General features: G+C 45.7%; 1 protein-coding gene across 2 annotated transcripts in view; it reads left to right on the forward strand.

Moving 5' to 3' along the window:
• The window catches only part of PIP4K2A (phosphatidylinositol-5-phosphate 4-kinase type 2 alpha), a 123,777-nt gene extending 119,304 nt beyond the window's left edge, over positions 1–4,473 (forward strand). For both annotated transcript variants that reach the window (XM_064162514.1, XM_064162515.1), the window contains one exon: positions 1,602–4,473. In XM_064162514.1, coding sequence (XP_064018584.1) covers positions 1,602–1,682 — 81 coding nt within the window. In that variant the 3' untranslated portion in view covers positions 1,683–4,473. The remainder of the gene's footprint in view (positions 1–1,601) is intronic.
• Positions 4,474–23,633: the final 19,160 nt, after the last annotated feature.

A 23,633-nucleotide genomic window follows, 5' to 3' on the forward strand; every position in this document is an offset into this window, starting at 1 on the left:
GTGAGTCCAGAGAAGGGCAACAAAGCTGTTGGAGGGTCTGAAGATCAAGTTTGATAAGGAACAGTTGAGGAAACTGTGGTTGTTTAGTCTGGAGGAGATGCTTTCTGCAACTCCCTGAGAGTAGGTGAAGGCCAGGTTAGGACTGGCTGTTATACCTAGTAACAGGTGACAGGACAAGAGCAAACAGCCACAAGTTGCACCAGGGGAGGTTTAGGTTGGATAATAGAAGAAACTTCTTCCTTTAAAGGGTTCTCAAAGACTGGGACAGGCTGCCCAGGGAGGTGGTTGAATCCCCACCCCTGGAGGTGTTTCAAAGAGGCAGAGATCATAGAATCAACCAGGTCGGAAGAGACCTCCAAGATCATCCAGTCCAGCTTATCACCCAGCCCTATCCAGTCAACTAGACCATGGCACTAAGTGCCTCATCCAGGCTTTTCTTGAACACCTCCACCACCTCCCTGGGCAGCCAATCACTCTCTCTGGCAAGAACTTCCTCCTAACATCCAGCCTAGACCTGCCCCAGCACAACTTGAGACTGTGTCCCCTTGTTCTGTTGCTGATGCTGAGGGACATGGTTTAGCACCAGGCTTGGTAGGGCTATGTAATGTTTGGACTTGATCACCTTCAAGGTATTTTCCAACTGAAACAATTCTTTGATTTGATGATTATTGAGTCCAGATTTAAGTGCATCTATGTTGAAAAAACTAATTGTTGGCACATGTTTCAAAGCAGGTGATTTAACAGTCAGAGAGCACGGTGCCTTACACCAGTGTTGGTCTGGTGATTCAGTCTTCTCCGTATGAAGGCACTGCTGCTCAACAGACCAGGCTCTCTTGATGACTCAGTGGGTACCAGGCTTAAGTATGCAGCAGGAGACTGAAACACAATGGAAGTATGGAAAGTAAAGGGAATGTGTTTCAGATGTGGCAGATGGGTGTCGACCCTTACAGTGGTGAGTACCAAGCATCACTGTGCTCCTCTGGAGCCTGCAAAGGCAGTGACAGGGTTCTGCTTGAGGGCCATTAGGATTTGTCATTCTAGTGTCTGTTCTAGGTGCTGGAGCCAGTGCAGAGGAGGGCAAGGAAGCTGGGGAAGGGCCTAGAGAATAAATCTGATGAGGAGCAACTGAGGGAGCTGGTTAGCTTGAAAAAGAGGAAGCTGAGGGGAGTCCTCATCCCTGTCTACAGCTACCTGAAAGGAGGTTGTGGAGAGGTTGCTGCTGGTCGCTTCTCACAGGTAATTAGTGATAGAACATAGAGGGAATGGCCTCAAGCTGTGACTGGATAAGTTTAGACTGGATATTAGGAACACTTTTTTTTCCCAGCAAGAGTGGTCAAGCATTGGAACATGCTGCCCAGGGAGGTGGTGGAGTCACCAACCCTGGATGTATTTAAGGGTCACCTGGATGTGGTGCTTGGGGTGAACCTTGTAGATTAGGAATATGCATTGGACCCAGTGATCCTGAGGGGCTTTTCGAAGCAGAATGTTTCTGTGATTCTAAGGCGCCACATGAAATTCATTAGCTGACATTCTTGGTAACAAAGCATCAAATAAACACTGGTTCTTTCTTCTTTCCTCTCCCCTCCCAACTCTCTGTGTAGGCTGGTGCAGAAATTTCAACTGTTAACCCTGAACAGTATTCAAAGCGCTTCTTGGACTTTATTGCCAACATCTTGACGTAACCCATCGTGGCACGTAGGAGAGACACGAGACCTGGGGACAGCAGCGGTGGCTACAAGTGTAGGAACAAAAAAAACCAAAACAAAAAGGAACTCAGAGAAGCGCTCATCTTGCAGAAAGCAACCCCTTTGTTTACATCTGCTGGCAAAGATGACTGAAGTGGGGTGGAGTACTCGCTTTAACAGCTGCCTGATATTCCCAGCATAGTTCTAGCTATTTCTGACTCTTTGTGTGTGCAAAAACAAACAAACAAAAACAAAAAAAAACCCACAAAAGTTAAAAAAAAAACCCTCCAAAGCCCATAAAATAAATAACTAGGACAGCTTACTCAGAGTGCACTGGGACGGTCAGACTCTGATGCTACCAGCTGAAAAGGAACACATGAGCAAAGAGGTGTGGGGTGGGGAAGAGTAAATGCATGTTAGAGCTACGATATTGCTATCAAACTGTAAACTGTGGATCAGTTTATATTTTGGACTGAAAAAAAGAGAAAGATACAGGACAGTATTCTTCATCATGATGATACAAACCTTACTGCGAATGTTACACTTACACCCTGCCCACTGGCACTCCTTAACAAAGCAGCTGCAACAGCCCTTGGTGCCGGTTGCTTTTCCTGTTTGGTTCCTAGCAGTTGGGATTTTTTCCTTGGGGTTTTTTTTTTGTTGAGGTGTTTGGGTTTTTTTCACCCTCCTTTTCCCATTTCTGTCTTTTTGGGTTTGTTGTTTTTTTTTTAGCACATGGCATCAGGAAGTTGTCCCTTCTCTGAAAAAGAGCTAACTTAAGCCATGCTAACGCGTAGGGTTTTTTTGCTACAGTAAACTTCTGTTAAGGGAAAAGTTTGCTTGTTTCACTTTGCAACGTGAGGTTTTCATTTGTTTTGATACTCTCGCAATAGAGGAGCTAATAAAGTCACAGGTGGAGCAAAGCTGATCCAGAGGAGCCGCCTATAGTTGGGGCAATGGCAGCAGCTCCATCTTTCACCCAGCCCGAGAGATGTGCACCCCAATAGAAACCCCATTCCCTTGCCCCCCACTCCCTGCGAAGTCGAAGCTGGGATGCTTAACCCCGTACCGTTTCGAAGCAGCGGTGTTTGGTTGTCGGTCAGCATCCCTCGACAGAGGAACCCTGAACCTTACTGTTTACATTCTTAGGAGAGCAGGGATCTTTCTGACTTTCGGAGCCGTGTACAATAGACGACTTTTCTTTTCTGGTTTTGAGTTTACATGTAAAGTTCTTTTGCAGTACAAATGAAGTTAACGTTCTGTCATCCGCCGAGGCGTAACGTGCAAGTAGTGTACTCCAGTGAATGTCTCGCTCACCTCCGCCATAGACTCTTCTACAATAAAGTGAGAAAGAAGATTGCAGAGGAATATTTTTCTTTGGTTTGGTTCCCCCCCCCTCCACCACCCCCCTCAAGGTTATGTTTTAGCATCGAAACGACCTCCTGCCATTTACTCAAGCCTGGTTGTGTAGCGCGTTGCCTAAAAACTGTGCTGGCCACCTCTAACTTGTTTCAAGTTTTTAAACACCAACAGCAGCCACAACTTTGTGTTTTCTTCTCTGCTTGTGTTTTCTCCCCGGAAGACTCCGCGCTTGAGAGAGACAAATTTACGCAACGCTTTGAAGTTTGTCTACTTACACACTGTGCTAAAGCTGTGCCTTTCACATTTCTTCATTGGACTTCTTAGAGTTTGTAGGCAAAGTTGAGAGAAGTCAAACCCTCCCTGTCACTGGTTGTGACTCCAACCAGGAGTTGCCAGCATGCCTTCTCCATAAGTAATGTCAGCGTAACTCAGCCTGCAACTGTGCATAATGTGTGCAGTGCTTTACGTCAGAGGAGCCTGCACCGTGGTGTAAGGTACACCATGGTGTACATCAGTGAAGCCTGTACCATAGCATAATGTATGTCATGACGTATGCCAGAGGAGCCTGTACTGTGGTGTAATGTACACCGTGGTGTACATCAGAGGAGCCTGTACCACAGTATAACATATGTTGTGGTGTACATCAGAGGAGCCTGTACCATGGCGTAAGGTAAGGTGAAAGGTACCCCATGGTGTACATCAGAGGAGCCTGTACCATGGTGTAAGGTACTCCTTGGTGTACATCAGAGGAGCCTGTACCATGGTGTAAGGTACTCCTTGGTGTACATCAGAGGAGCCTGTGCCGTGGCAGAAGGTATCCCATGGCATACATCAGAGGAGCCTATACCAGAACAACCCATTACACTCTCTTCAGCGGCCAAAGGCAATAGTGTCCCTGTTGCTGTGTACTAATGGTTTTCTCCTTCCCCCTCACCCTCCCGCCAGGGTTGTTTTGTCCCGTTTGCCTCAGTGGTGTCGGCAGCACTGCAGTGTATATGTATACTTTTGTATTGTATGTATTTAAAGAAGGTGGTACTGTGGCTTGATCCCTTTTCTTTTTGGTGTGTCCTCTGCCTGTATACCCAAGTTGTCTACGTTCTCACCCAAGTTCCATTTCCTGAAGCGTGCTGTGGCTTCTCAAAGCCTGAGGCCATAGGGTGGGGACCCTGAAGTGAAAACTGAGGTACACATCCTTGGAGTACCTATTTAAGTGCGGTCAACGAGTGCACGTTTTGAGGCCGTTTCAGCCATTTCCAGCGCCGCATTCTTTTTGTCTGTGTAGCAGTTCTGTCACCCATTCTTGTCAGTAAACTGTTGATTTGGACAGGGCGAGGAGAAGACATTGTTGTATGTGTTAGTGCTTAGATTACACTCCAAACATGAGCAAGGCTTTATAAAATAAAGCACTTTGATGACTCACTAGGTACAGCTTTTGTGCTTGTGTTTCAACTCTGGTTCTGATGGCTTGCAGATGAATTTGGATGTTAAATGGAATGTGCAAACTATATCACAAGGGGGGGGGGGGGGGAAGACATTTAAAACTTCTTCATTAGTTTTCACCTTGCCTCTTGCATGCTTCCTTTCAAGTGGCTTCAACCATTGAGGTTTTGGGGTGTGCCTTGAGCAAAAATGTTGATGATTCAACCTGCCCAAACAGGTGGTGGAGTCACCATCCCTGGAGGTGTTCAAGGAACCTGTGACCATGGCACTCTGGGTTGTGGTTTAATGGCCATGGTGGTCTTAGGTTGAAGGTTAGACTCACTGTTCTTAAAGGTCTCTTCCAACCTAAACCCATTTTATTCTATTCTTTTTTTTTTTGTTTGTTTTTTATTCCTTATTCTATTCCATTTCATTCTGTTCTGTTCTGTTCTACTCTATTCCTTTCTGTTCTATTCCTTTCCTATTCTGGATGTTAGGAGGAAGTTCTTCACAGAGAGAGTGATTTGCCATCAGAATGGGCTGCCCAGGGAGGTGGTGGAGTGTTCAAGAAAAGCCTGGATGAGGCACTTAGTGCTATGGTCTAGTTGACTGGATAGGGCTGGGTGATAAGCTGGACTGGATGATCTTGGAGGTCTCTTCTAACCTGGTTGATTCTATGATTCTATTCTCCTCCACTCCTACCCTACCCTATTCTGTTCTGTTCTATGGTTTAGCACCAGACTTGGTAGTTATATAATGGTTGGAGAACAGCCAGGAAAGAAAGGGACCTGGATGTACTGGTAGATAGTAGCTGAACATGAGGCAGCAGTGTGCCCAGGTGGCCAAGAGAGCCAATGGCATCCTGGCCTGTATCAGGAACAGTGTGGCCAGCAGGACAAGGGAGGTTATTCTTCCCCTGTACTCAGCACTGCTCAGGCCACTTGAGTGCTGTGTCCAGTTCTGGGCTCCTCAATTCAAGAGAGATGTTGAGGTACTGAAGGTGTCCACAGGAGGGCGACAAAGCTGGTGAGGGGGCTGGAGCACAGCCCTGAGAGGAGAGGCTGAGGGAGCTGGGGGTGTGCAGCCTGCAGAAGAGGAGGCTCAGGGCAGAGTTCATTGCTGTCTAAAACTACCTGAAGGGAGGCTAGTCAGGTGAGGTTGGTCTCTTCTGCCACACAACCAGCAACAGAACAAGGGGACACTTTTCAGTGTCTTTTCAGGTTAACACACAGATGCAGCTAGGCAATATGCTCAGCACTGTTTTAACCTGTAAACTACATGTGACAGAATGAATGATCAAGTATAGACATCCCACCCCAGGGGAGGCAGCTGAGGAGCTCTTCTATTAAAAGTAAGGAAGTGGTAGAGAGTGGGAGAGATTCAGATCATTAATTACTCACTTAATGATGTCTCTAGTACTAATCTAAGCCCACACATCACACAGCTGCTCCAGCTGCTTAGGGTTCAGTAGAACGTGGTGCTCTAGGAATGTTGCTCAGGTTCTGTGGACACATTAGCCACAGTGCACAGCAAGTTCCCTGGCTGATCATCTGTGCATGCCACTCAAACCATCTACCATGGCCTCTGAACAAGCTGACAAACTCTGGTGCTGCTTTTATAGAGCAGCTGAGCATGGGCTGCTAGTAGGGAAGGTCTCCGTGCCCCCTCCCTCGCAACAGAAGAAAAAGAAAAGCTTCTGGAGAGAAGCCTCCAGGGAGTCTACAAGAAAGCTGGGGAGAGACTTTTTAGGATGTCAGGTAGGGTTAGGACTGGAGGGAATGCAGCAAAACTAGATTCAGATTGAATATTCAGAAGAAGTTCTTCCCCATGAGGGTGCTGAGACATTGGAACAGGTTGCCCAGGGAGGTGATGGAAGCCTCATCCCTGGATGTCTTTAAGGCCAGGCTGGATGTGTCTCTGAGCAACCTGATCTAGTGTGAGGAGTTGGAACTGGATGGTCTTTGAGGTTCCTGACAATTCTGTGATTCTGTAGCTTCTAAAACCAGCACAATAGGCCAGTCTCAAGATCTGCTCCAACAAGAGCAGACACTAGAACAGATTGCCCAGGGAGATTGTGGATATCCCCTCCTTGGAGGTGTTCAAGGCCAGGTTGAATTGTGGCCTTGAGCAGTCTTATCTAGTGGGCGGTGTCTGCCCATGGCAGGGTGTTGGGAACTGGATGATGTTTAAGGTCCCCTTTGAGCCAAACCATTCTGTGACTCGCTCTATGATTCCAGAATTATAGTTTATATCTCTACCATCATCAATTTTGTGCTGCTATGATCGTCTGTGATTCAGGGAGGCTTGGTGATAAATTTGTTATGAAATAAAAACTACATTTAAAAAGGGAATAAAATCAAACTCTAAAGTAACAATAGCACTTAACTTCACACAGAAATCTCTTCCACCTCCTGCTTTCTCTTCTGACTGCTCCACAGCAGGTACCGCTTGTGTAGACCAGCATCTCTTTCACAACACACTGCAGAGGCTGCAGAGACAGGGCAGTGTGCTGTCTTTAATCTGATCTGGCCAGGGATGCTGGTTTGCTCCTGAATGAGACTGACCAGAGATCCACACCGTCCTGCTACAAGGTCATGTGCAGGAACAAGTGAGGAAGGAGGAACTTGGGAGCAGCATCTTCAAGTGGCAAAATCAAGTCCCTAACAACAGCTGTATTAAAACTGTTAGAAATGGCTTGAAGAGGTAATTCTAACCTGACCCAAAGCAGTTCAGCTGTAGCTATTTACTGGCAAAAATTGGGCTAATCTTTTCCAGGAGGGGATGCTCCATGACTTCCCTTCCCACTTTACCTGGATCTACACTTGAAGCCCATTAATATTTGTTCCAGTTTATTCACCACTTCTTTCTCTTCATTGTGATCCTGCCTCTGTGCCTTGAGCAATGTAAATATTAACTCTTGCATATATCAGTTTGAATATTCCCTTTTCTTATTTAACAGCATCAGCAAAATGCTTTATGGCAGGCAGAGTGACCTCTTTCATGGTTTGTAATCATAGAATCACAGAATGCCAGGGGATGGAAGGGACCCTGAAGGATCATCCAGGCCAAACGCCCTGCAGAGCAGGATCACACACAGCCAGGCAGCTCTTCAGTATCTCCAGAGAGGGAGACTCCACCATCCCCCTGGGCAGCCTGTTCCAGTGCTCTGTCACCCTCACAGGGAAAAAAAATTCCTTCTTGCATTTCCATGGATCTTCCAATGCCCAATGGAAGCACAGGAGGCAATGGGTGGAAGCTGAGGCATAGAAAGTTCCATGTAAACATGAGGGGGATTTTTTTCCCTGTGAGGGTGACAGAGCACTGGAACAGGCTGCCCAGGAGGGTTGTGGAGTCTCCCTCTCCAGAGATATTCAAGAGCTGCCTGGATGAGTTCCTGTGTGATCTGCTCTGGGTGATCCTGCTCTGGCAGGGGGGTTGGACTGGATGATGAGGTCCCTTCCAGCCCCTGACATTCTGTGACTCTGTGAGCTGGCAGAAATTCCTTCTTACCTAGTGCTCTGGGTGCTTGCAGGCATTTCAGTTATTGCCCAACGTGCTCCAGGCTTATAAAGAGCTCCTGCTTTGTTCCCACTCCATCTGATTCATTCCCAGTGACTCACTTTATTTAGTGGTGTGTATCCTGTCGGAATAAACACCCCTCCTGAGCGCCTCATGTTTTCAACAGGTTTGGCACTTGCATGTAAGCCTGGAAGGTGGTTTAGGTCCCTCTGTGTCTCCATCTTTGCTGTTTCACCTCACCCCTGCCTGGGAAGCCCAAGGTCACAGCTCTCCTTTGGGCTTTTGCCCCTCTTTAATGCTTTTTGCAAGTGGGTGCATTAAAATATTTTGCTACAGGACTTTCTCAAGTCAGTCTGATGTCAGCAGTGTATTTGGCTTACCCAGGCAGACACAAGGGCTGACACCAGTGCTGGTTTGCCTTTCACCTCCTGAGGACAGCAGGGTCACGTGTGATTCCCATCAAGAGAAAGTTCCCCAGATGTGCCTGCTTGTTCCAGCAGCTTGGGTTCAAGTGCAGGAACAAGAATCCTTGCCTCAGGTTGCACCAGGGAAGGCTTAGGTTGGAGATTAGAAGAGACATCCTTGGCTGAAAGGGTTCTCAAGCACAGGAACAGGCTGCCCAGGGAGGTGAATCCACATCCCTGGGCGTGTTTCAGAGAGGCAGAGATGTGGAGCTGAGGGACATGGTCTAGCACCAGCCTTGGTAGTTAGAGATCGGTTGGACTGGATGATCTTCAAGGTCTTTCCCAGCTGAAACAACTCTACAAGTCTACAGTTCCAAGCAGAGCTGATGAATCAGTGCCTACTTCAACCAAGTGCACAATGCTAGAGTGAACTCTGGGCCAGGGCCTGTTTTCCTTTGCACAAGACCAAGAAGAGCTTCTATCTGAAGAGTTTCTGCCTAGTTCAGTAGTCAGTCCTAGATAGCTCATTTGTACATCAGCTAAACAAAAAGCTTTGTGTTTGGGGTGGGAGGCTGGTACAATGTCAGGTTGTACTGGCACTTATCACAGAATCATGGAATGGTTTGTGTTGGAGGGGACCTCCAAAGGTCATCCAGTCCCTGCAGTGAGCAGGGCTGTCCTCTAGTAGATCAAGCTGCTCAGAACCTTGTTAAGCCTTGAATATCTCCAGGGATGGGGCCTCAACTACCTCCCTGTGCAACCTACTCCAGTGTTCCACCACCTTCATAGTGCATAACTTGTTCCCAACATCCAGTCTAAGTCTTCTCTAACCTCAAACTGCACCCAGCTTTTCAAGGGTGCTTTTGGAGCTCCTTAGAAAATCCTTCATTGCTCCTTGGGGCACTTCCCCTGTCAGCCACTGTGGCCTGACAAAAGTGAAACAGCAACCTGCTCATCCTCTCTGACTGTTTTGCTGCAGGCAACCAAAGTGTATTAGAGGTCAAGAGGGCTCCTGGGGCTGCTAGCAAGTGCAGCTCCCAGAGCAAGCAGAGGGAAATAGATGCTCCCTCCTGTTAATAGGATGTTTCCTAAACATTTCCTCATGCATTATGCAGCCTGCTCATCTCCCACAGCAGCCTGCTCAGCAGATACTGCTCCACAGCCATGCTTTAGCAAAATGCTCACGTGGCTTCTTGTTGTCAGTGGAGGTCCTGCTCCCTTCGCTGACAGCTACGCTTCCAGCTCTCTTGTGTGCCACCAAATTGCAGGACAAAGTGGATGAAGCCACCCAGCTTAGTCCTCCAGTGACTCCATTTATAAAGAGAAGTAGTGGGGGGAAAAGGCCCAGTGGAAGTTTGAGTGGGAATGGACGCATGGACACTGCATGGTCTGCCCAACATTTGGCAGCTAGGGATGAGCACAGGGCAGGCAACACAGGTAGATGGCAAAAATCAGGCACTGGTCCAGCACTGTGAACTCCACAAGCCCTCCAGAGATGATGGCATCTCACAGAGGAAGCAGCTGAGCACCTATCTTCCCTGATAAGGAACTTAGGATTCACTGATGAGAGAAGGGATTCATTCACATCCAGGGAGAAACTCAGACCACAAACTGCAGTCACAGGGTTTAGGGTAAGAGAAGGACATAAACCAAACACTGAACCTTTGCTGAAGCAGCAAGGCAGAGACAGTATTGAGGCCAGAAGAGGAACAAAGCTGAGAATGAGAAGCAACTTGGAGCATAGTCTACAAGGTCCCTGAGCAAGGGGTCTCTGAGCTTGGCATTAACCACAGCTGCTCTAGGGTCAGGCAGGACAGTCCCATATGGATTTTTCTTAAGAAGCACCAAAAGAATCTCAGAAGGCTTTTAATAGAATGTTGACAAAAGCATTTTATAACAGCCCCCTTCCCACCTGAAATAAGATGAAATTCATCCAGACTTAGGCTGGAGAGTTGGGCAGGGAGAAACTTAATGAAATCCAATAAGAGTAAGGGTAGAATCTTGCACCTGGGAAAGAGAAACCTCATGGATCAGTATAGGTTGGGGACTGGCCTGCTGGAGAGCAGTGAAGGCAAAAAGGATCTGGGGTTCCTAGTGGATGGGAGGTTGACCATGAGCCAGCAATGTGTTCTGGTGGCCAGGAGGGCCAGTGTCATTAGAAGAGCTGTGGTTTAGTAGGTCGAGAGAGGTTCTCCTGCCCCTTTACTCTGCCCTGGTGAGGCTGCATCTGCAGTACTGTGTCCAGTTCTGCCCCTCCCCCCACGCCCAGATCAAGAAGGACCTCGGGGAACTGCTTGAGTCCAGTGCAAAGCTACAAAGATGCTGAAGGGAATGGAACATCTCTGTTACGAGGAGAGCCTGAGCGAGCTGGGGCTGTGCTGCTGGGAGAGGAGGAGACTGAGAGGTGACCTCAGTAATGTTGATAAAGAAGTAAAGGTGAGTGCCAGGAGGCTGGAGCCAGGCTCTGCTGGATGATGCCCAATGACAGGACGAGGGGCAATGGTGGAAGCTGAGGCATAGGAAGTCCCATGGAAACACAAGGAGGAATTCTTTCCCTGTGAGGGTGACAGAGCACTGGAACAGGCTGCCCAGGGGGGGTCTGGAGTCTCCTTTTCTGGAAATATTCAAGACCTGCCTGGATGCATTCCTATGTGATCTGCAGGTGACCCTGCTCTGCTGGGAGCTTGGCCTGGATGATCCTTCAAGGTCCCTTCCAGCCCCTGACATTCTGTGATTCTGTGAAAGGTGATGTGGTCTAGGATCAGAAATAGAGCAAAGCAAAGGGGAGAACTGCTCAGCCCAGAGAGCAGAACACGAGCACCCCATTAAAGAAACCACAACACCTTTAAAAGCCATGCAGTAAAAGCTTTGAGGAGACAGCCATGCAAAAGCCAGTTCAGCTGCTGGGCTCACGTCCTCGGGTGATGTGTTAATGCAGAAAAGACTCTGAGTAGGAGGATGCCTACAAGGAACAGTTTCATCATCAAAATATGCAGTGTCTGGGAGCCAGAGCAGTCTGTGCAAACACGGTTTGTTTGGGCAGGAGTTTCTTCTGTCAGACCCAGAACCATTTCCTCATGCACTGCATAGCCTGATCGTTTGCCTGCCTCTTAACCCAGCCCCTCCATCAGACACTCCCCCAGTCCTACTCTGGCTCCTTCCAGAGGACTAAGCTGTCTGACCCAAAACAGAGAATTGTTTTCAGAGGTATAGCAGGGCAAGGGGAAGGAAGGCCTAATCCATAACAAAACCAGCTTCTCATATGAGAAAGTGGATGTGAGAAGTCATTCTCACAATGAAGCAGCCTCTTCCTTCCCAAGCACTGGGGGCTTAGGTTAGGAGCCTCGGTCCAGCCTTTAAGCTGGCAAATAGGGCCCTAAGTGGCCTTGGTGGGGAAGCTGCATGAGCTGTCTGACCAGCCCATTAGACACAACCACCACTGCTGTGGAAGAGCAGCTCACAGCTGATGTGACAGAAGTCAGCCAGTCTGGCATGTGTGTGGCAGTGGTGGAAGCTGAGGCACAGGAGGCTCCATGTGAACCTGAGGAAGAATTTTTTCCCTGTGAGGGTGACAGAGCACTGGAACAGGCTGCCCAGGGGGGTTGTGGAGTTTCCCTCTCTGGAGATGTTCAAGAACCATCTGGATATGTTCTTGCATGATCTGGTCTAGGTGATCCTGCTCTGGCTGGGGGGGCTGAACCAGATGATCTTTCAAGGTCCCTTCCAGCCCTGACATTCTGTGCTTCCATGATTCTATCACAGCTGCAGTCTCATGCTTTGAACATTTGGCTATTCTGGAAGATCAGAAGGCAAATCTGAGCCGCATTAAGACAAGTGTGGCCAGCAGGTTAAGAGAGGTTCTGTTCTCCCTCTGCTCTGCTGAGACCACATCTGGAGTATTTTGTGCAGTTCTGGGCTCCCCAGCCCAAGAGGTACAAGGATATACTATAGAGTGTCCAATGGAGGCTGCAAAGATGCTGAAGGCACTGCAACATCTGAAAGGCTCTAATGAAGGGCTGCTTAGTCTGGAGAAGACTGAGAGGGGATCTTATTAATGTTTATAGACAGCTGAAGCATGGGTGTCAGGAAGAAGGGGCCAGGCTCTTTTCAGTGCTGTCCTGTAGTAAGACAAGGGGCAATGGATGCAAACTGCAACACAGGAAGCTCCATCTCAACATGAGGAAAAACATCTTTACTGTGAGGGTGCTGGAGCCCTGCAATAGGCTGCCCAGGGAAGTTGTGGAGACTCCTTCTCTGGGGACGTTCAAGATACACCTGGAGGTGTCCCTGTGTGACCTGACAGAGGTGATCCTGCTTTGGCAGGGGAGTTGGACTTGATGATCTCCAGCTCCCTACCAACCCCTAACATGTTACTATTCTAAATATTTCAAACACAAAATCCTCTCCCAGATGGGTTTCTGTGTTATGACCCTTCAGAGAAGAGCTGTTGTTCCATACATCCCTGTGCTGCTGAGCAGGGCTCGCTCTCCAGAGCCTGACACCATGCCCTGAGCAGCTGACTGTTTATTAGCACTTGCTGGACTCCTGTCAAACACTGCTTCAGAGAAGGAAGGGAAGAAAGTACAGAGCTGCTGTAAGTAATCAAATTCCATTACACTCTAAAAATAAAAAGAGGCTTTTTCAGAAAGCTGAGTATCAAAGCAGGTTGCTCCCCAGCAGAGGTGAGTGTTCATCCCACTCAGATCAAGAGGGTGGGCAACACTTTGCAGTGAACCACAGTCAAGCACAGATGCCCAGAAGGTGACAGCTGAAGGTGATCTTCAAACATCGCCAAGCTTCATGCTGGGAAGGGCTTTAAACATCAAAACTACCAGCTTAAATTTATCCCTGCTTTAGAGGCAGCCAATGTAAAGAATGCAGCTGGGACATAATAGGATCATGACAACTTAAGTCAGGGAGTAAATGAGTTGCTGCACTCTACGCAAGCTGTGAGTGAAATAGAAACCCTGCTGCAACCCTGCTCAGAGAGCACTCACTCACTGAGCCTCCTGAGCACACATAGCTCCTGCCAGGCAGCCACAGCCCAAACAGAGAGCCAAAGCCTGAGGACAAGCAGCATCTTGGACCTGTGTCCTGGGCTGCATCAAGAGAAACTGAGGCCAAGAGGTCAGGGGAGACAATTCTACCCCTCTATGGAGTACTGTGTCCAGCTCCAGGGCCCTCAACACACGGACATGGATCTGTGAGACAGGGTCCAAAGTGGGCCACAAAGATGATCAGAGGGCTGGAGCACCTCTCCTGTGAGGACAGAGAGTTGGGGCTGTTCAGCCTGGAGAAGAGAAAGCTCAGGTCTTCCAGCACCTGAAGTGGGCTACAGGAGAGCTCAAGAGGGACTTTTTATATGGGCATGTGGTGACAGGACAAGGGACAATGGTTTTAAACTAGAGCAGTGTAGATTTAGATTAGACATTAGGAAGAACTTCTTCCCCATGTGTGTGGTGAGACACTGGAACAGGTTGTACAGAGATTTTGTGGACACCAGCCAGACTCTGCTGGATGAGGCTTTGGAGCAACCTGGTCTAGTGGGAACATGTCCCTACAGCAGGGAGCTTGGAACTGGATGATCTTTAAAGTCCCTTCCAAGTCAAACCATGTTGTGATTCAATGATTCTGTGAGCTAAGATATCTTCCAGAAGGGAGCGGTGAGAAGGAAAGCTAAGGTGCATCACCTGCTATGATGTTTCCAAACACAGGTTCACTCATTACATGGGACAACTAAAGAAGAGCCTGTGCACAGCTGCAGGACTCGCCAGCTTCTACAAACTGTATCTTTCACAGCCAGCCATAACTGGAGGGCTACATTTCACAGCTTGTCCTGAAAATGGGTGGTGGAAACGTCCAGAGAGTTCAAAGAAACCAGCCAGGGCTCACAGACTAAATAATTCTGCAAAGTTGGGGTTGTTCAGCCTGGAGAAGAGAAGGCTCCAGAGAGACCTTGTGGTGGCATTTCAGTATTTGAAGAGAGCCTGCAGGAAGACTGAGGAAGGACTGTTTGAGAAGGGTCTGCAGTGACAGGACAGGGGGCAGTGGTTTGAAATTAGAGCAGGGTAGATTTAGATTGGACACTGGGAGAAAATTCTTCACAATGAGGTTAGTGAAACACTGGAACAGGTTGCCCAGAGATATGGTGAGGGCCTCATTCCTGCAGACATCTGTGGTCAACTTCATGGAGCCCTGAGCAACCAGATCTAGTTAAAGATGTCCCTGCTCACTGCAGGACAAGATGACTTCAAGGGTCCCTTTCCAATCCAATGCATTCCATGATTTTATGATGCTATATTTTCTAGATATTTTTCTCCTCAATATTTGGTTTTAGGTCTTCCTTCTGGTACAGATATGGTCATGAAGCCACAGACATGAAATCAGGCTTTGATATTAACAGGCAAACTGATTCTAATCCCAATTGTTGGGGTTTTTTGCTAAAGAAAGTGATTCTCACCAGCCCTCTGCAGCAGCTTCATGTTTGTGTTTCTGCAAGCTGCTCACAGTGAGCACTTCATTCCCTTCTTGTTTATTCCAAACTAACTCAGAGCCCAGAGTGCATAGCTCTGCTTTTTGATCTCTGCAGCAGGAAATGGTCTCACCTACTCCCCTTGCACTCCCCTCCCCACTGTCACAGTCAGGTGTGGCTTTAACTGTGCCTTTCCTATAGCAAAGGTTTGCAGTGGTAAAGAGCAAGCCATACATGCACCAAGCACAAACCATTCCATGGAGCTGCTACTCATTTTGGAACACATTCCACACATCAAAAGAAATCCAGAGGCATTCAAAATATCTTCACATTTACCAGCATCTTAAGTTAGGAAGTCAAACTTGCTCCAAAGCCCAGCAAAGGCTCCATCTAACTACAATGGTTATTGAACCAGGTTCCTCAAGCATAACCTTTCCATCATCGCTGACTCACATGAATTAATCCCTGTGAAGCTAAAAGGTGTTGCTGTTTGAACAGTGCCAGCAAGGACTTGCATTTCCTGTATTCCTTACCGTGGATCTGGATGTATCAGGATAAAAGTACTTATGCCCTTGTCCTGCATCCCAGTATTCATTTAGGCTGCTTCTTGACGTGCTGTCTGCTTTGTGCCAACGTGAGAAGTGAGATTGCTCCTGTATGCAAAGCTTCACACCACAGCTGGGGCTGTAAAAGGAGAGGCAAACTTCTCACTACAAGGTTTAATGAGCATAAATATATTAATTATGCTTAGCTAGCAAAAGAGATGTCTGGGCAGACTTTGCCCTGAATAGTATCTTCAGTCCTATTTGTCTGATGCTTAACAGGTAGCTTAAACACCCCTTCAACTAGTAAAGGAGGGTGGAGCCAGGTGGATGTTGGTCTTTTCTGCCTAATAACAAGTGATAGGACAAGAGCAAATTTGAGATTAGAAGAAATTTCTTCCCTGAAACAGTTCTGACAACCTGCTCCTTTGATAAGCATTTCTCTTTCAGGTGGACCTATGTCAAGGCACTCCTCTGCAGATTCCATTACAGAGACACATGGAAGAACATGCCCAGGTGTTCAGCTGACTCTTCTGCTCTGGCAAGTGTAGGAAGAGTATCAGCAGACTGAACCTTGGGACAAGAGCCTCAACAATTCTGAGCATCAGTCTAACTCACTAAGCTGTATCATCCAGAAGACCAAAAGATGTGGGAGGTGAGCAAAGGAGAAAGGAAGGGTGGCAGCTGTGAGTGCTCTTGGACAACACGTACCAGTGGATGTTGTTACAGAGCAGAATGGTGTCAGTTCCCATGTCTGCAGCTATGGCACACCCCTGTACTCACACATGCAGTGACAGGAACTGCACTGGAAGGTGCAGGAAGGAACTGCAGGGGTCACAGCAGTCAGCTGTCCCTTTCACCTCATTAACAACAATCAGAAGAATACAACAAAGTCCAGAGATCGATTGTTTGGGGGTGGGTTGGTTTGTTTTCAACTTTTTAAGGCAGGTTCTGGACCCCGGGAGTTCACAGCCTGTCACCATGTCCTTGGGGTGAAACTGGAAGAAATAAGCAGCTGTTCTGGAAACAAAGTGACAAAATTAGAGATGCCTCTGGTGCACATGCCAAGGAGACGTGAGTAAAGATGCCCCTGGAAGTCACAGTCACTCTAGAGAGAAGCAGTGATGGAAAAGAAGAACGATGACAGTAGCCTGACTTGATTTTAAGGCAACAATTTCACCACCCACAATCAGCTGTTTGCAGGGCAGAAGCACCAATTGTGCTGGTCCTGGGACAGCCACCAACCATTGTGTCCAAAACATCTATCCACAGCAAGAGCATTGGCTGTCAGTGCATATTTCCTAACGTGGTGACATTCCTTCTGCCTTCTTGCTTTTGTCTGGGCTATAACCTTCTTAGCAGTGCCAGTCTTCTTCAGTGCTTTGTTAGTCCATCCTCAGATGCCCTCCTGTCCTCTGCTGGGCTGCTTCCCTTAGCTGCTTCTCTGAGGGGCTCTTTATGCAGTATCTGTATGCCTACATGGACAATAGGATTGATTCTGGAAATCATAGAACTGTTTCAGTTGGGAAAATCCTTGCAGCTCATCCAGTCCAACCAGCCTCTAACTCTGCCAAGGCTGGGGCTAAGCCATGTGCTTCAGTACCACATCTCTGCATCCTTCCACCACCTCCCTGGGCAGCCTGTTTCAGTGGTTGAGTACCCTTTCCAGGAAGAAGTTTCTTCTAATTTCCAACCTAAACTTCTCCTGATACAACCTGAGGCCATTTCACAGAATGTCAGGGGCTGGAAGAGAACTCAAAAGCTCATCCAGTCTACCCCTCCTCCCACAGCAGGATCACCTACACCAGATCACACAGGAACACATACAAGCAGCTCTTGAATATCCCCAGAGAGAGAGACTCCACAACTCCCCTGGGCAGCCTGTTCCAGTGTTCTGTCACCCTCACAGGGTAAAAATTCCTCCTAATGGTAACAGAGAACTTCCTGTGCTTCAACTTCCACCCATTGCCCCTTATCCTATCACTGGGCATCACCCAGCAGAGCCTGGCTCCAGCCTCTTGGTATTCACCTTTACATCTTTACAAACACTCATGAGGCCCCTTCACAGTCTCCTCTTCTCCATCCTATCAATGTGTGACCATTAGGAGAGTGCACAGGGTGCAAATATTTCCTAGGGAGGTAAGTGCTGGTGCAATGGTCAAAACCATAAATACACATGTGCAGAAGAGTGAACATCTTTAGACCTCCTAAGCCAACAATTCCTTCTCAAGCTTCCTTTTTCTTTCATTAGGCTTAACTGTAGAGCAGAGCCTCTGAGTGAAACCACACCACATAAGATCCTCCTGTGCCATGTTAGGTTATCACCTCAGCAAGAGAAACCTTCTCCAAAAGTTGAAAAGAGCCTCCAGGCTCAAGACTGGGGAGCAGAATGATTCCCAGTGAGATAAAACTAAACAAATTAACATTTTGATTTAAACATACAAATTAAAACATGCATTCTGCAGCTGGCTTATTAAAACAGGCAGAGCACAGGCCCAGGGAGATGGCAGCACACTTTGCTCTCACAAGGACAACCAGTCTGGATTCAAGCCTGCAGCTGTTCCCTCCAGACACTGCCTCTCACGAGCTCCTCATTCCCCACTCTCTTGTGGGAAGATAATCACAAGAGGACAGAATCATGGAATTGTTCCAGCTGGAGAAGACCTCTAAGACCATCAAGCCCAACCATCAACCTAAAACACAAAGCCACAGTGACAGACAAAACCACTCCTTTTTCTTCTGACCTTTTACAACCCTCTAATCTTTCTTCAGGAATTTGGTACCTTGCAACTTCCACTTTAAGGAACAACAAACCTAAGGCAAAGCTTGAAGCCTCCTTGAGTGTCAGGAGGCACTGACTTGCTCTGCAACAGCCTGCACTGAGCTGCCCTAGCCCAGGTCTTCCCACATACATCCCCTGTTCCAGGCACTTGTCATCTGGAGATGCCTTTCTGAACGTCTGATGCAGGTCAGCTGCCCCGGGACAAGGGGTGATGGCTTTAAGCAAAACAAGGTCTCATTTAGCATAGGTGTAAGGAAGACTTTTTTTACAGTGAGGATAGCAAGGCACCAAAACAGGTTGCCCAGAGAATTTGTGGATGCCCCATAGAATCACAGAATGCATCAGGTTGGCAGAGACCCTCTCCACAGGTCTCTTCCAACCCCCACCATTCCATGGCTTTGATTCTGGAATGTAATATGAAGTGAACCCAGGAATCTTACAGGATTTTTCCAGTCTAAATGATTCTGTGATTCTGTAATGCCTCCCTCTACTGACTTCTCTAGATGCTGTGCAGCAAAGTGCATTAGCTGCAATCACTTTTCACTGGGGGGTTCAGCTTGACTTCCAGCACCAGTCCTTGAGGTCAGATGCCAGCAACTTAATTGTACTCCTGCTGATCCTTCTAGCTGTGTTCCCAGAGGACAGGATTCTCAGTGACTGGTCTAAAACTGTTGACATTACATGGAGTTAATTACAGCTGTTTCTTCCACTTGCTTATCAAGATGTCTATTCTGTCCTCAGCAACAGTTACCTAAGAACTTTCATATTGCTATGATCCTTCTTCCTGTCAATCCAATGTATTCCACTGTAACCAGATGAACACCAGCAGACAGATGAGGGTCTGGTCAGGTTCTTGGTTATCTGCACAACCTCACAATCTTCTTCAACTAGTACAGCCACCTCTCAGCTCTCCTTTCCACATCTGCAGCTACACAAAACCTGGGTTTGAAGGTGCATTCTTAAGACTGCTTTAACAAATGCAGCAGTTTGGGGGTTCAATTTAAAAGAAATCATAGAATTGTTTTGGTTGGAAAAGACCCCTAAGATCACCAAGTCCAACAGACCATCATGGTCATTAAACCATGTCCCAGAATGTTCATACATTGAACACCTCCAGGGACTCCACCACTGCCCTGGACAACTTGTTCCAATGCCTGACCACTCTTTCAGTATAGAATTTTCTCCTGATCTCCAATCTAAACCTTCCCTGGCACAGCTTGAGGCTATTTCCTCTCACCCCATCACTCGTTCCTAGGGAGGAGAGGCCAACACCTACCTCACTACAACCTCCTTTCGGGGAGTTGTAGAGCACAAGAAGACCTTCCCTCAGCCTCCTTTTGTCATAGAATGATTTGTGTTGGAAGGGACATCCAAAGGTCCAACTCCTCCTGCAGTGAGCAGGGACATCTTCAATTAGAACAGTTTGCTCAGAACCTGTAAGAAATTGACCTGGAATAGTTCCAGGGATGAGACATCTACCACCTTTCCGGGCAATCGAGCCAGTGGTTTATGACCTTCACTGTCAAAACTTTCTTCCTTACATCCAATCTAGGTTATAATATACATAATTAAAGCCAAAAGTTCCTTTGCACAACAGAGAAGGACATTCCTAACCTCTGGAAAACGCAGAAACTCTCAGACATTAGGCTAACAAGTCTCTGCAATCCCTGAACGTTCTGTGGGCACTTCAAACGGTGGCGATTTCTAAAGCTACAGTGCAGCCATCTAAGGGGCATGCTCTTCCCCCTCTCTAGACAAAGCAGCTTATGTCAGGTAGTATTGGAACTGGCCACATCTCAATTGTTTGCAAGAGTGTTTCAGCATAGCTTAGCACCTGCGGCAGTAAGCAGATCTTGAGCCCTCCTGGCAATGACACTTCTCAAAGCCTTTGTTTTGTGAAAATAGCTCTAAACCGGTTTAAAAGCAGAACTGTGAGCTAGGACTACACTGTTTATCCTGAAAGGAAATCATTTGCAACCTACATCCTCTAAGGAGCTGCCTTTTGGGCTACCACAGTGTTTCATTTTTTTTGCTCCAAATCTCTGTTATTGGGGAGAAACAGAACACAGAGACAAAAATATTTCCATTGACTCCCACGAGTCTTTTATTAGACTCAAGAGACAAAGAAAACACATAACACCTGGAAGTCTGATGGTGAGGGGAAACTGGAATTATTTTTATCTATTTCCCCTCTATACCTCCACTACATTTCCTCAGCCCCTCATTAAGTCATACATCAAGCTAGGAAGAAACTTTCTCTCCAAGCTCCCTCCGACAAAGGCATTAATTCCCCACCTCATTCCTGCAGCCTAGCATTTTCCCCTCTCCATTTAACCTTCTTAAAGAAGGGTTTCGCCTTTTTTTAGTGATATGTTCACACACTCACACCTCCCCTTTGGTTTTTAATTCATCGTTAGAACGGTGTTCTGGGCTGCAACCAGGTTACTCTCCAGTGTGCAGCACAGACATTACCTCATCTGTGCAGCACATGCAGCTCGGTGCATGCAATCTCCTTTATGGGACGATCTCTCCAAGACTGCAAATTGTCATTTCCCTATCAGAAACATGAAAGCATTGCTCACATTATGAAGGGGAGTTGTGGCACATAAAGGCATCGTCAAAACTTGCATCATCTTTGAAACACAACCAATGTGGGGTGAGGGGAAAACCCCACAAACCCCACATGTTCTTGCTCACAGGGAGTCAACAACGGTGCCACTTGGGTCTCCAAGGAAATGAAGAGATTCTTTTTCTATGCATGCAGTTTCTTTCTTCCTCTGTGAAATGTTAAAGGCTGCTAACCTGTCTCTCTTCCCTAGCTGATAGATATTCCATTACACCTGAAAAATTATCCCCACTTTAAAAGCCTGTGCCACTTCTGCACGCAGCAGTTGCTCAGACTTAGCTGCTTGCCTGCTCCTAGAGCAGTCAATCCTGCAGTGGAGAAATATTTTTAGTGCTTCATGTTTTTGGCACAAATTATTTATGACCCAGGATAGCTGGGAAATTATTTCCATAAGCAGCTTGCTTTTCTTCTTCCTTTTCAGCATTTTTTTCCCCTTTATGCTGGAGCTCCTCATAACCCATATGTACCTTGAAATGATCCTCAGTTCACTTAGGCTGCTGCATGCAGTTTGAGGCTATCAAAACTGAATGCATGTAGCACTGCTAACTTAGAAGCATTTAAGCCTCAGTCCTGTTCATGCTGTTAAAATTCTACTGGACTTCCAATAAAGAACACAACTCCAAAATGAGCACTGTCCAGTTTGCCTCGACCTGAAGCTAGTGTCCCCTCCTGCTCATTATATTATTTAAAGGATGCTTCATAAAAGGGTACATTTTCTTCTCTGTCTTTGAGATATAAACCACCAATACCTTTGCAACACTCATCCATGATTTCCTTATCTAGAAAACAGACCCACACAAACCAAAAATATCTCCAAAGTCACATACAGAATACTTAGAGATCTCCTGATCTACCCAAACTGTTTGCATTCAGCCGAGTCCACATCTCCACCAACACCACGGTTGCATCTGGACCATTACTTTTAATAGCCCTCAGTGGAGCTACCCCTCCCTGAACCCTTGAATACCTTTGGCCTCCACAAGTGTTGCCTGTTCTCATACCTTCCTCTCACTGCCGTCCTAGCAGCCTGAACGAACTCTATAGGCAGAACACTCCAGGAGGTTTGAATTGTGTGCTTGGAGGGATTAGCATGGTCAATAGCCCAGAGAAGTGTAAAAAATCCCTCTAAATGGGGGGGGGGGGGGGGAATGGAAGAAAAGCATTAAGTAAATAGATAGACAGACTAACAAATAAATAAATAAATTAGATGTATCTATAAACAATATGCAATAAATATAAATATATATATTAATATGTCTAAAATACATATATACATTGTATACAAATACATATGAATGTATCTTGACTTACATATTTGTATGTGTATATCTAAAATATATACTGTATATTTCTAATATATACACAGACATATAAAATTTCTATCTTCACAAGCTACATGGATAAGGTTTTTTTGACCACTTTAAATGCAAATGTGTGTGGGAAGAGGGGGGAATCTGGAAAGTAAAAAGGAAGAAAACATGAAGTAAATAAATACATACATAAATAAATGCATACCTTACTTATCATAGGATCAACCAGATTGGAAGAGACCTCCAAGAACCTCTAGGTATAAATATGTAATATACACATATATATTAATATAATGTATAGAAAAGTTATATCCAAACATAAAATGCATAGTTGTTTCTAGATTTTGATATATGTGTGTATTTAAAATAAATACTATGTATTTCTTATATATATATATACACATATAAAACTTCTTTCTTCACAAGCTATATTGATAAGGCTTTTTGGTCACTTAAAATATAAATGGTGGGGGAAATCGGGGGGTGTAAAAGGAAGCAAATAAATACATGAAGCAAATAAATACATGAAGCAAATAAATACATGAAGTAAATAAATACATGAAGTAAATAAATACATAAAGTAAATAAATACATAAATAAATGGATAGCTAAAAAAATAACATTTCTCTATAACCATATATAATAATCACATAATACATTTATAGATGTGAATATATAAAAATATAGACATTCTATCCAAATGCATTAAAATGTCTGTTTATATATTTATCTGTATATATTAAATATATACTATATATTTCTTATATATATACACATATAAAGCTTCTATCTTCACAAGCTACATTGATAAGGCTTTTTGGTCACTTAAAATATAAATGGGGGGAAAATCGGGGGGTGTAAAAGGAAGTAAATAAATACATGAAGTAAATAAATACATGAAGTAAATAAATACATGAAGTAAATAAATACATAAAGTAAATAAATACATAAAGTAAATAAATACATAAAGTAAATAAATACATAAAGTAAATAAATACATAAATAAATTGATAGCTTAAAAAATAACATTCCTCTATAACCATATATAATAATCACATAATACATTTATAGATGTGAATATATAAAAATATAGACATTCTATCCAAATGCATTAAAATGTCTGTTTATATATTTATCTGTATATATTAAATATATACTATATATTTCTAATATATATACACATATATATAATTCCTATCTTCACAAGCTAATTGATAAAGCTTTTTGGTCACTTTAAATGTCAATGGGGGGGAGGGGCACATATTTTGGGGGGAAAAAAAAATCTTCCTCCACCTTCCTGTCCTACTTTCCTACTCTTCCCTTCAAACTCCAAAGACAACAAAGAACTGACCTTAAGGTTGATCTCCATCAAATGCCTTCTCTGTTGCTTTTAAGTTTGACTCAATCTAGACAGTGTATAATACACAGCACCAAAGCTCAAGGAAAGGATGGAGTTGCTACATTAAACACAGATAACACCAGAATTACTTGTTATGAGACAAAAGCTGCATT

This window comes from Pogoniulus pusillus, chromosome 23, assembly GCF_015220805.1.
Source record: "Pogoniulus pusillus isolate bPogPus1 chromosome 23, bPogPus1.pri, whole genome shotgun sequence".
NCBI classification, from domain to species: domain Eukaryota; kingdom Metazoa; phylum Chordata; class Aves; order Piciformes; family Lybiidae; genus Pogoniulus; species Pogoniulus pusillus.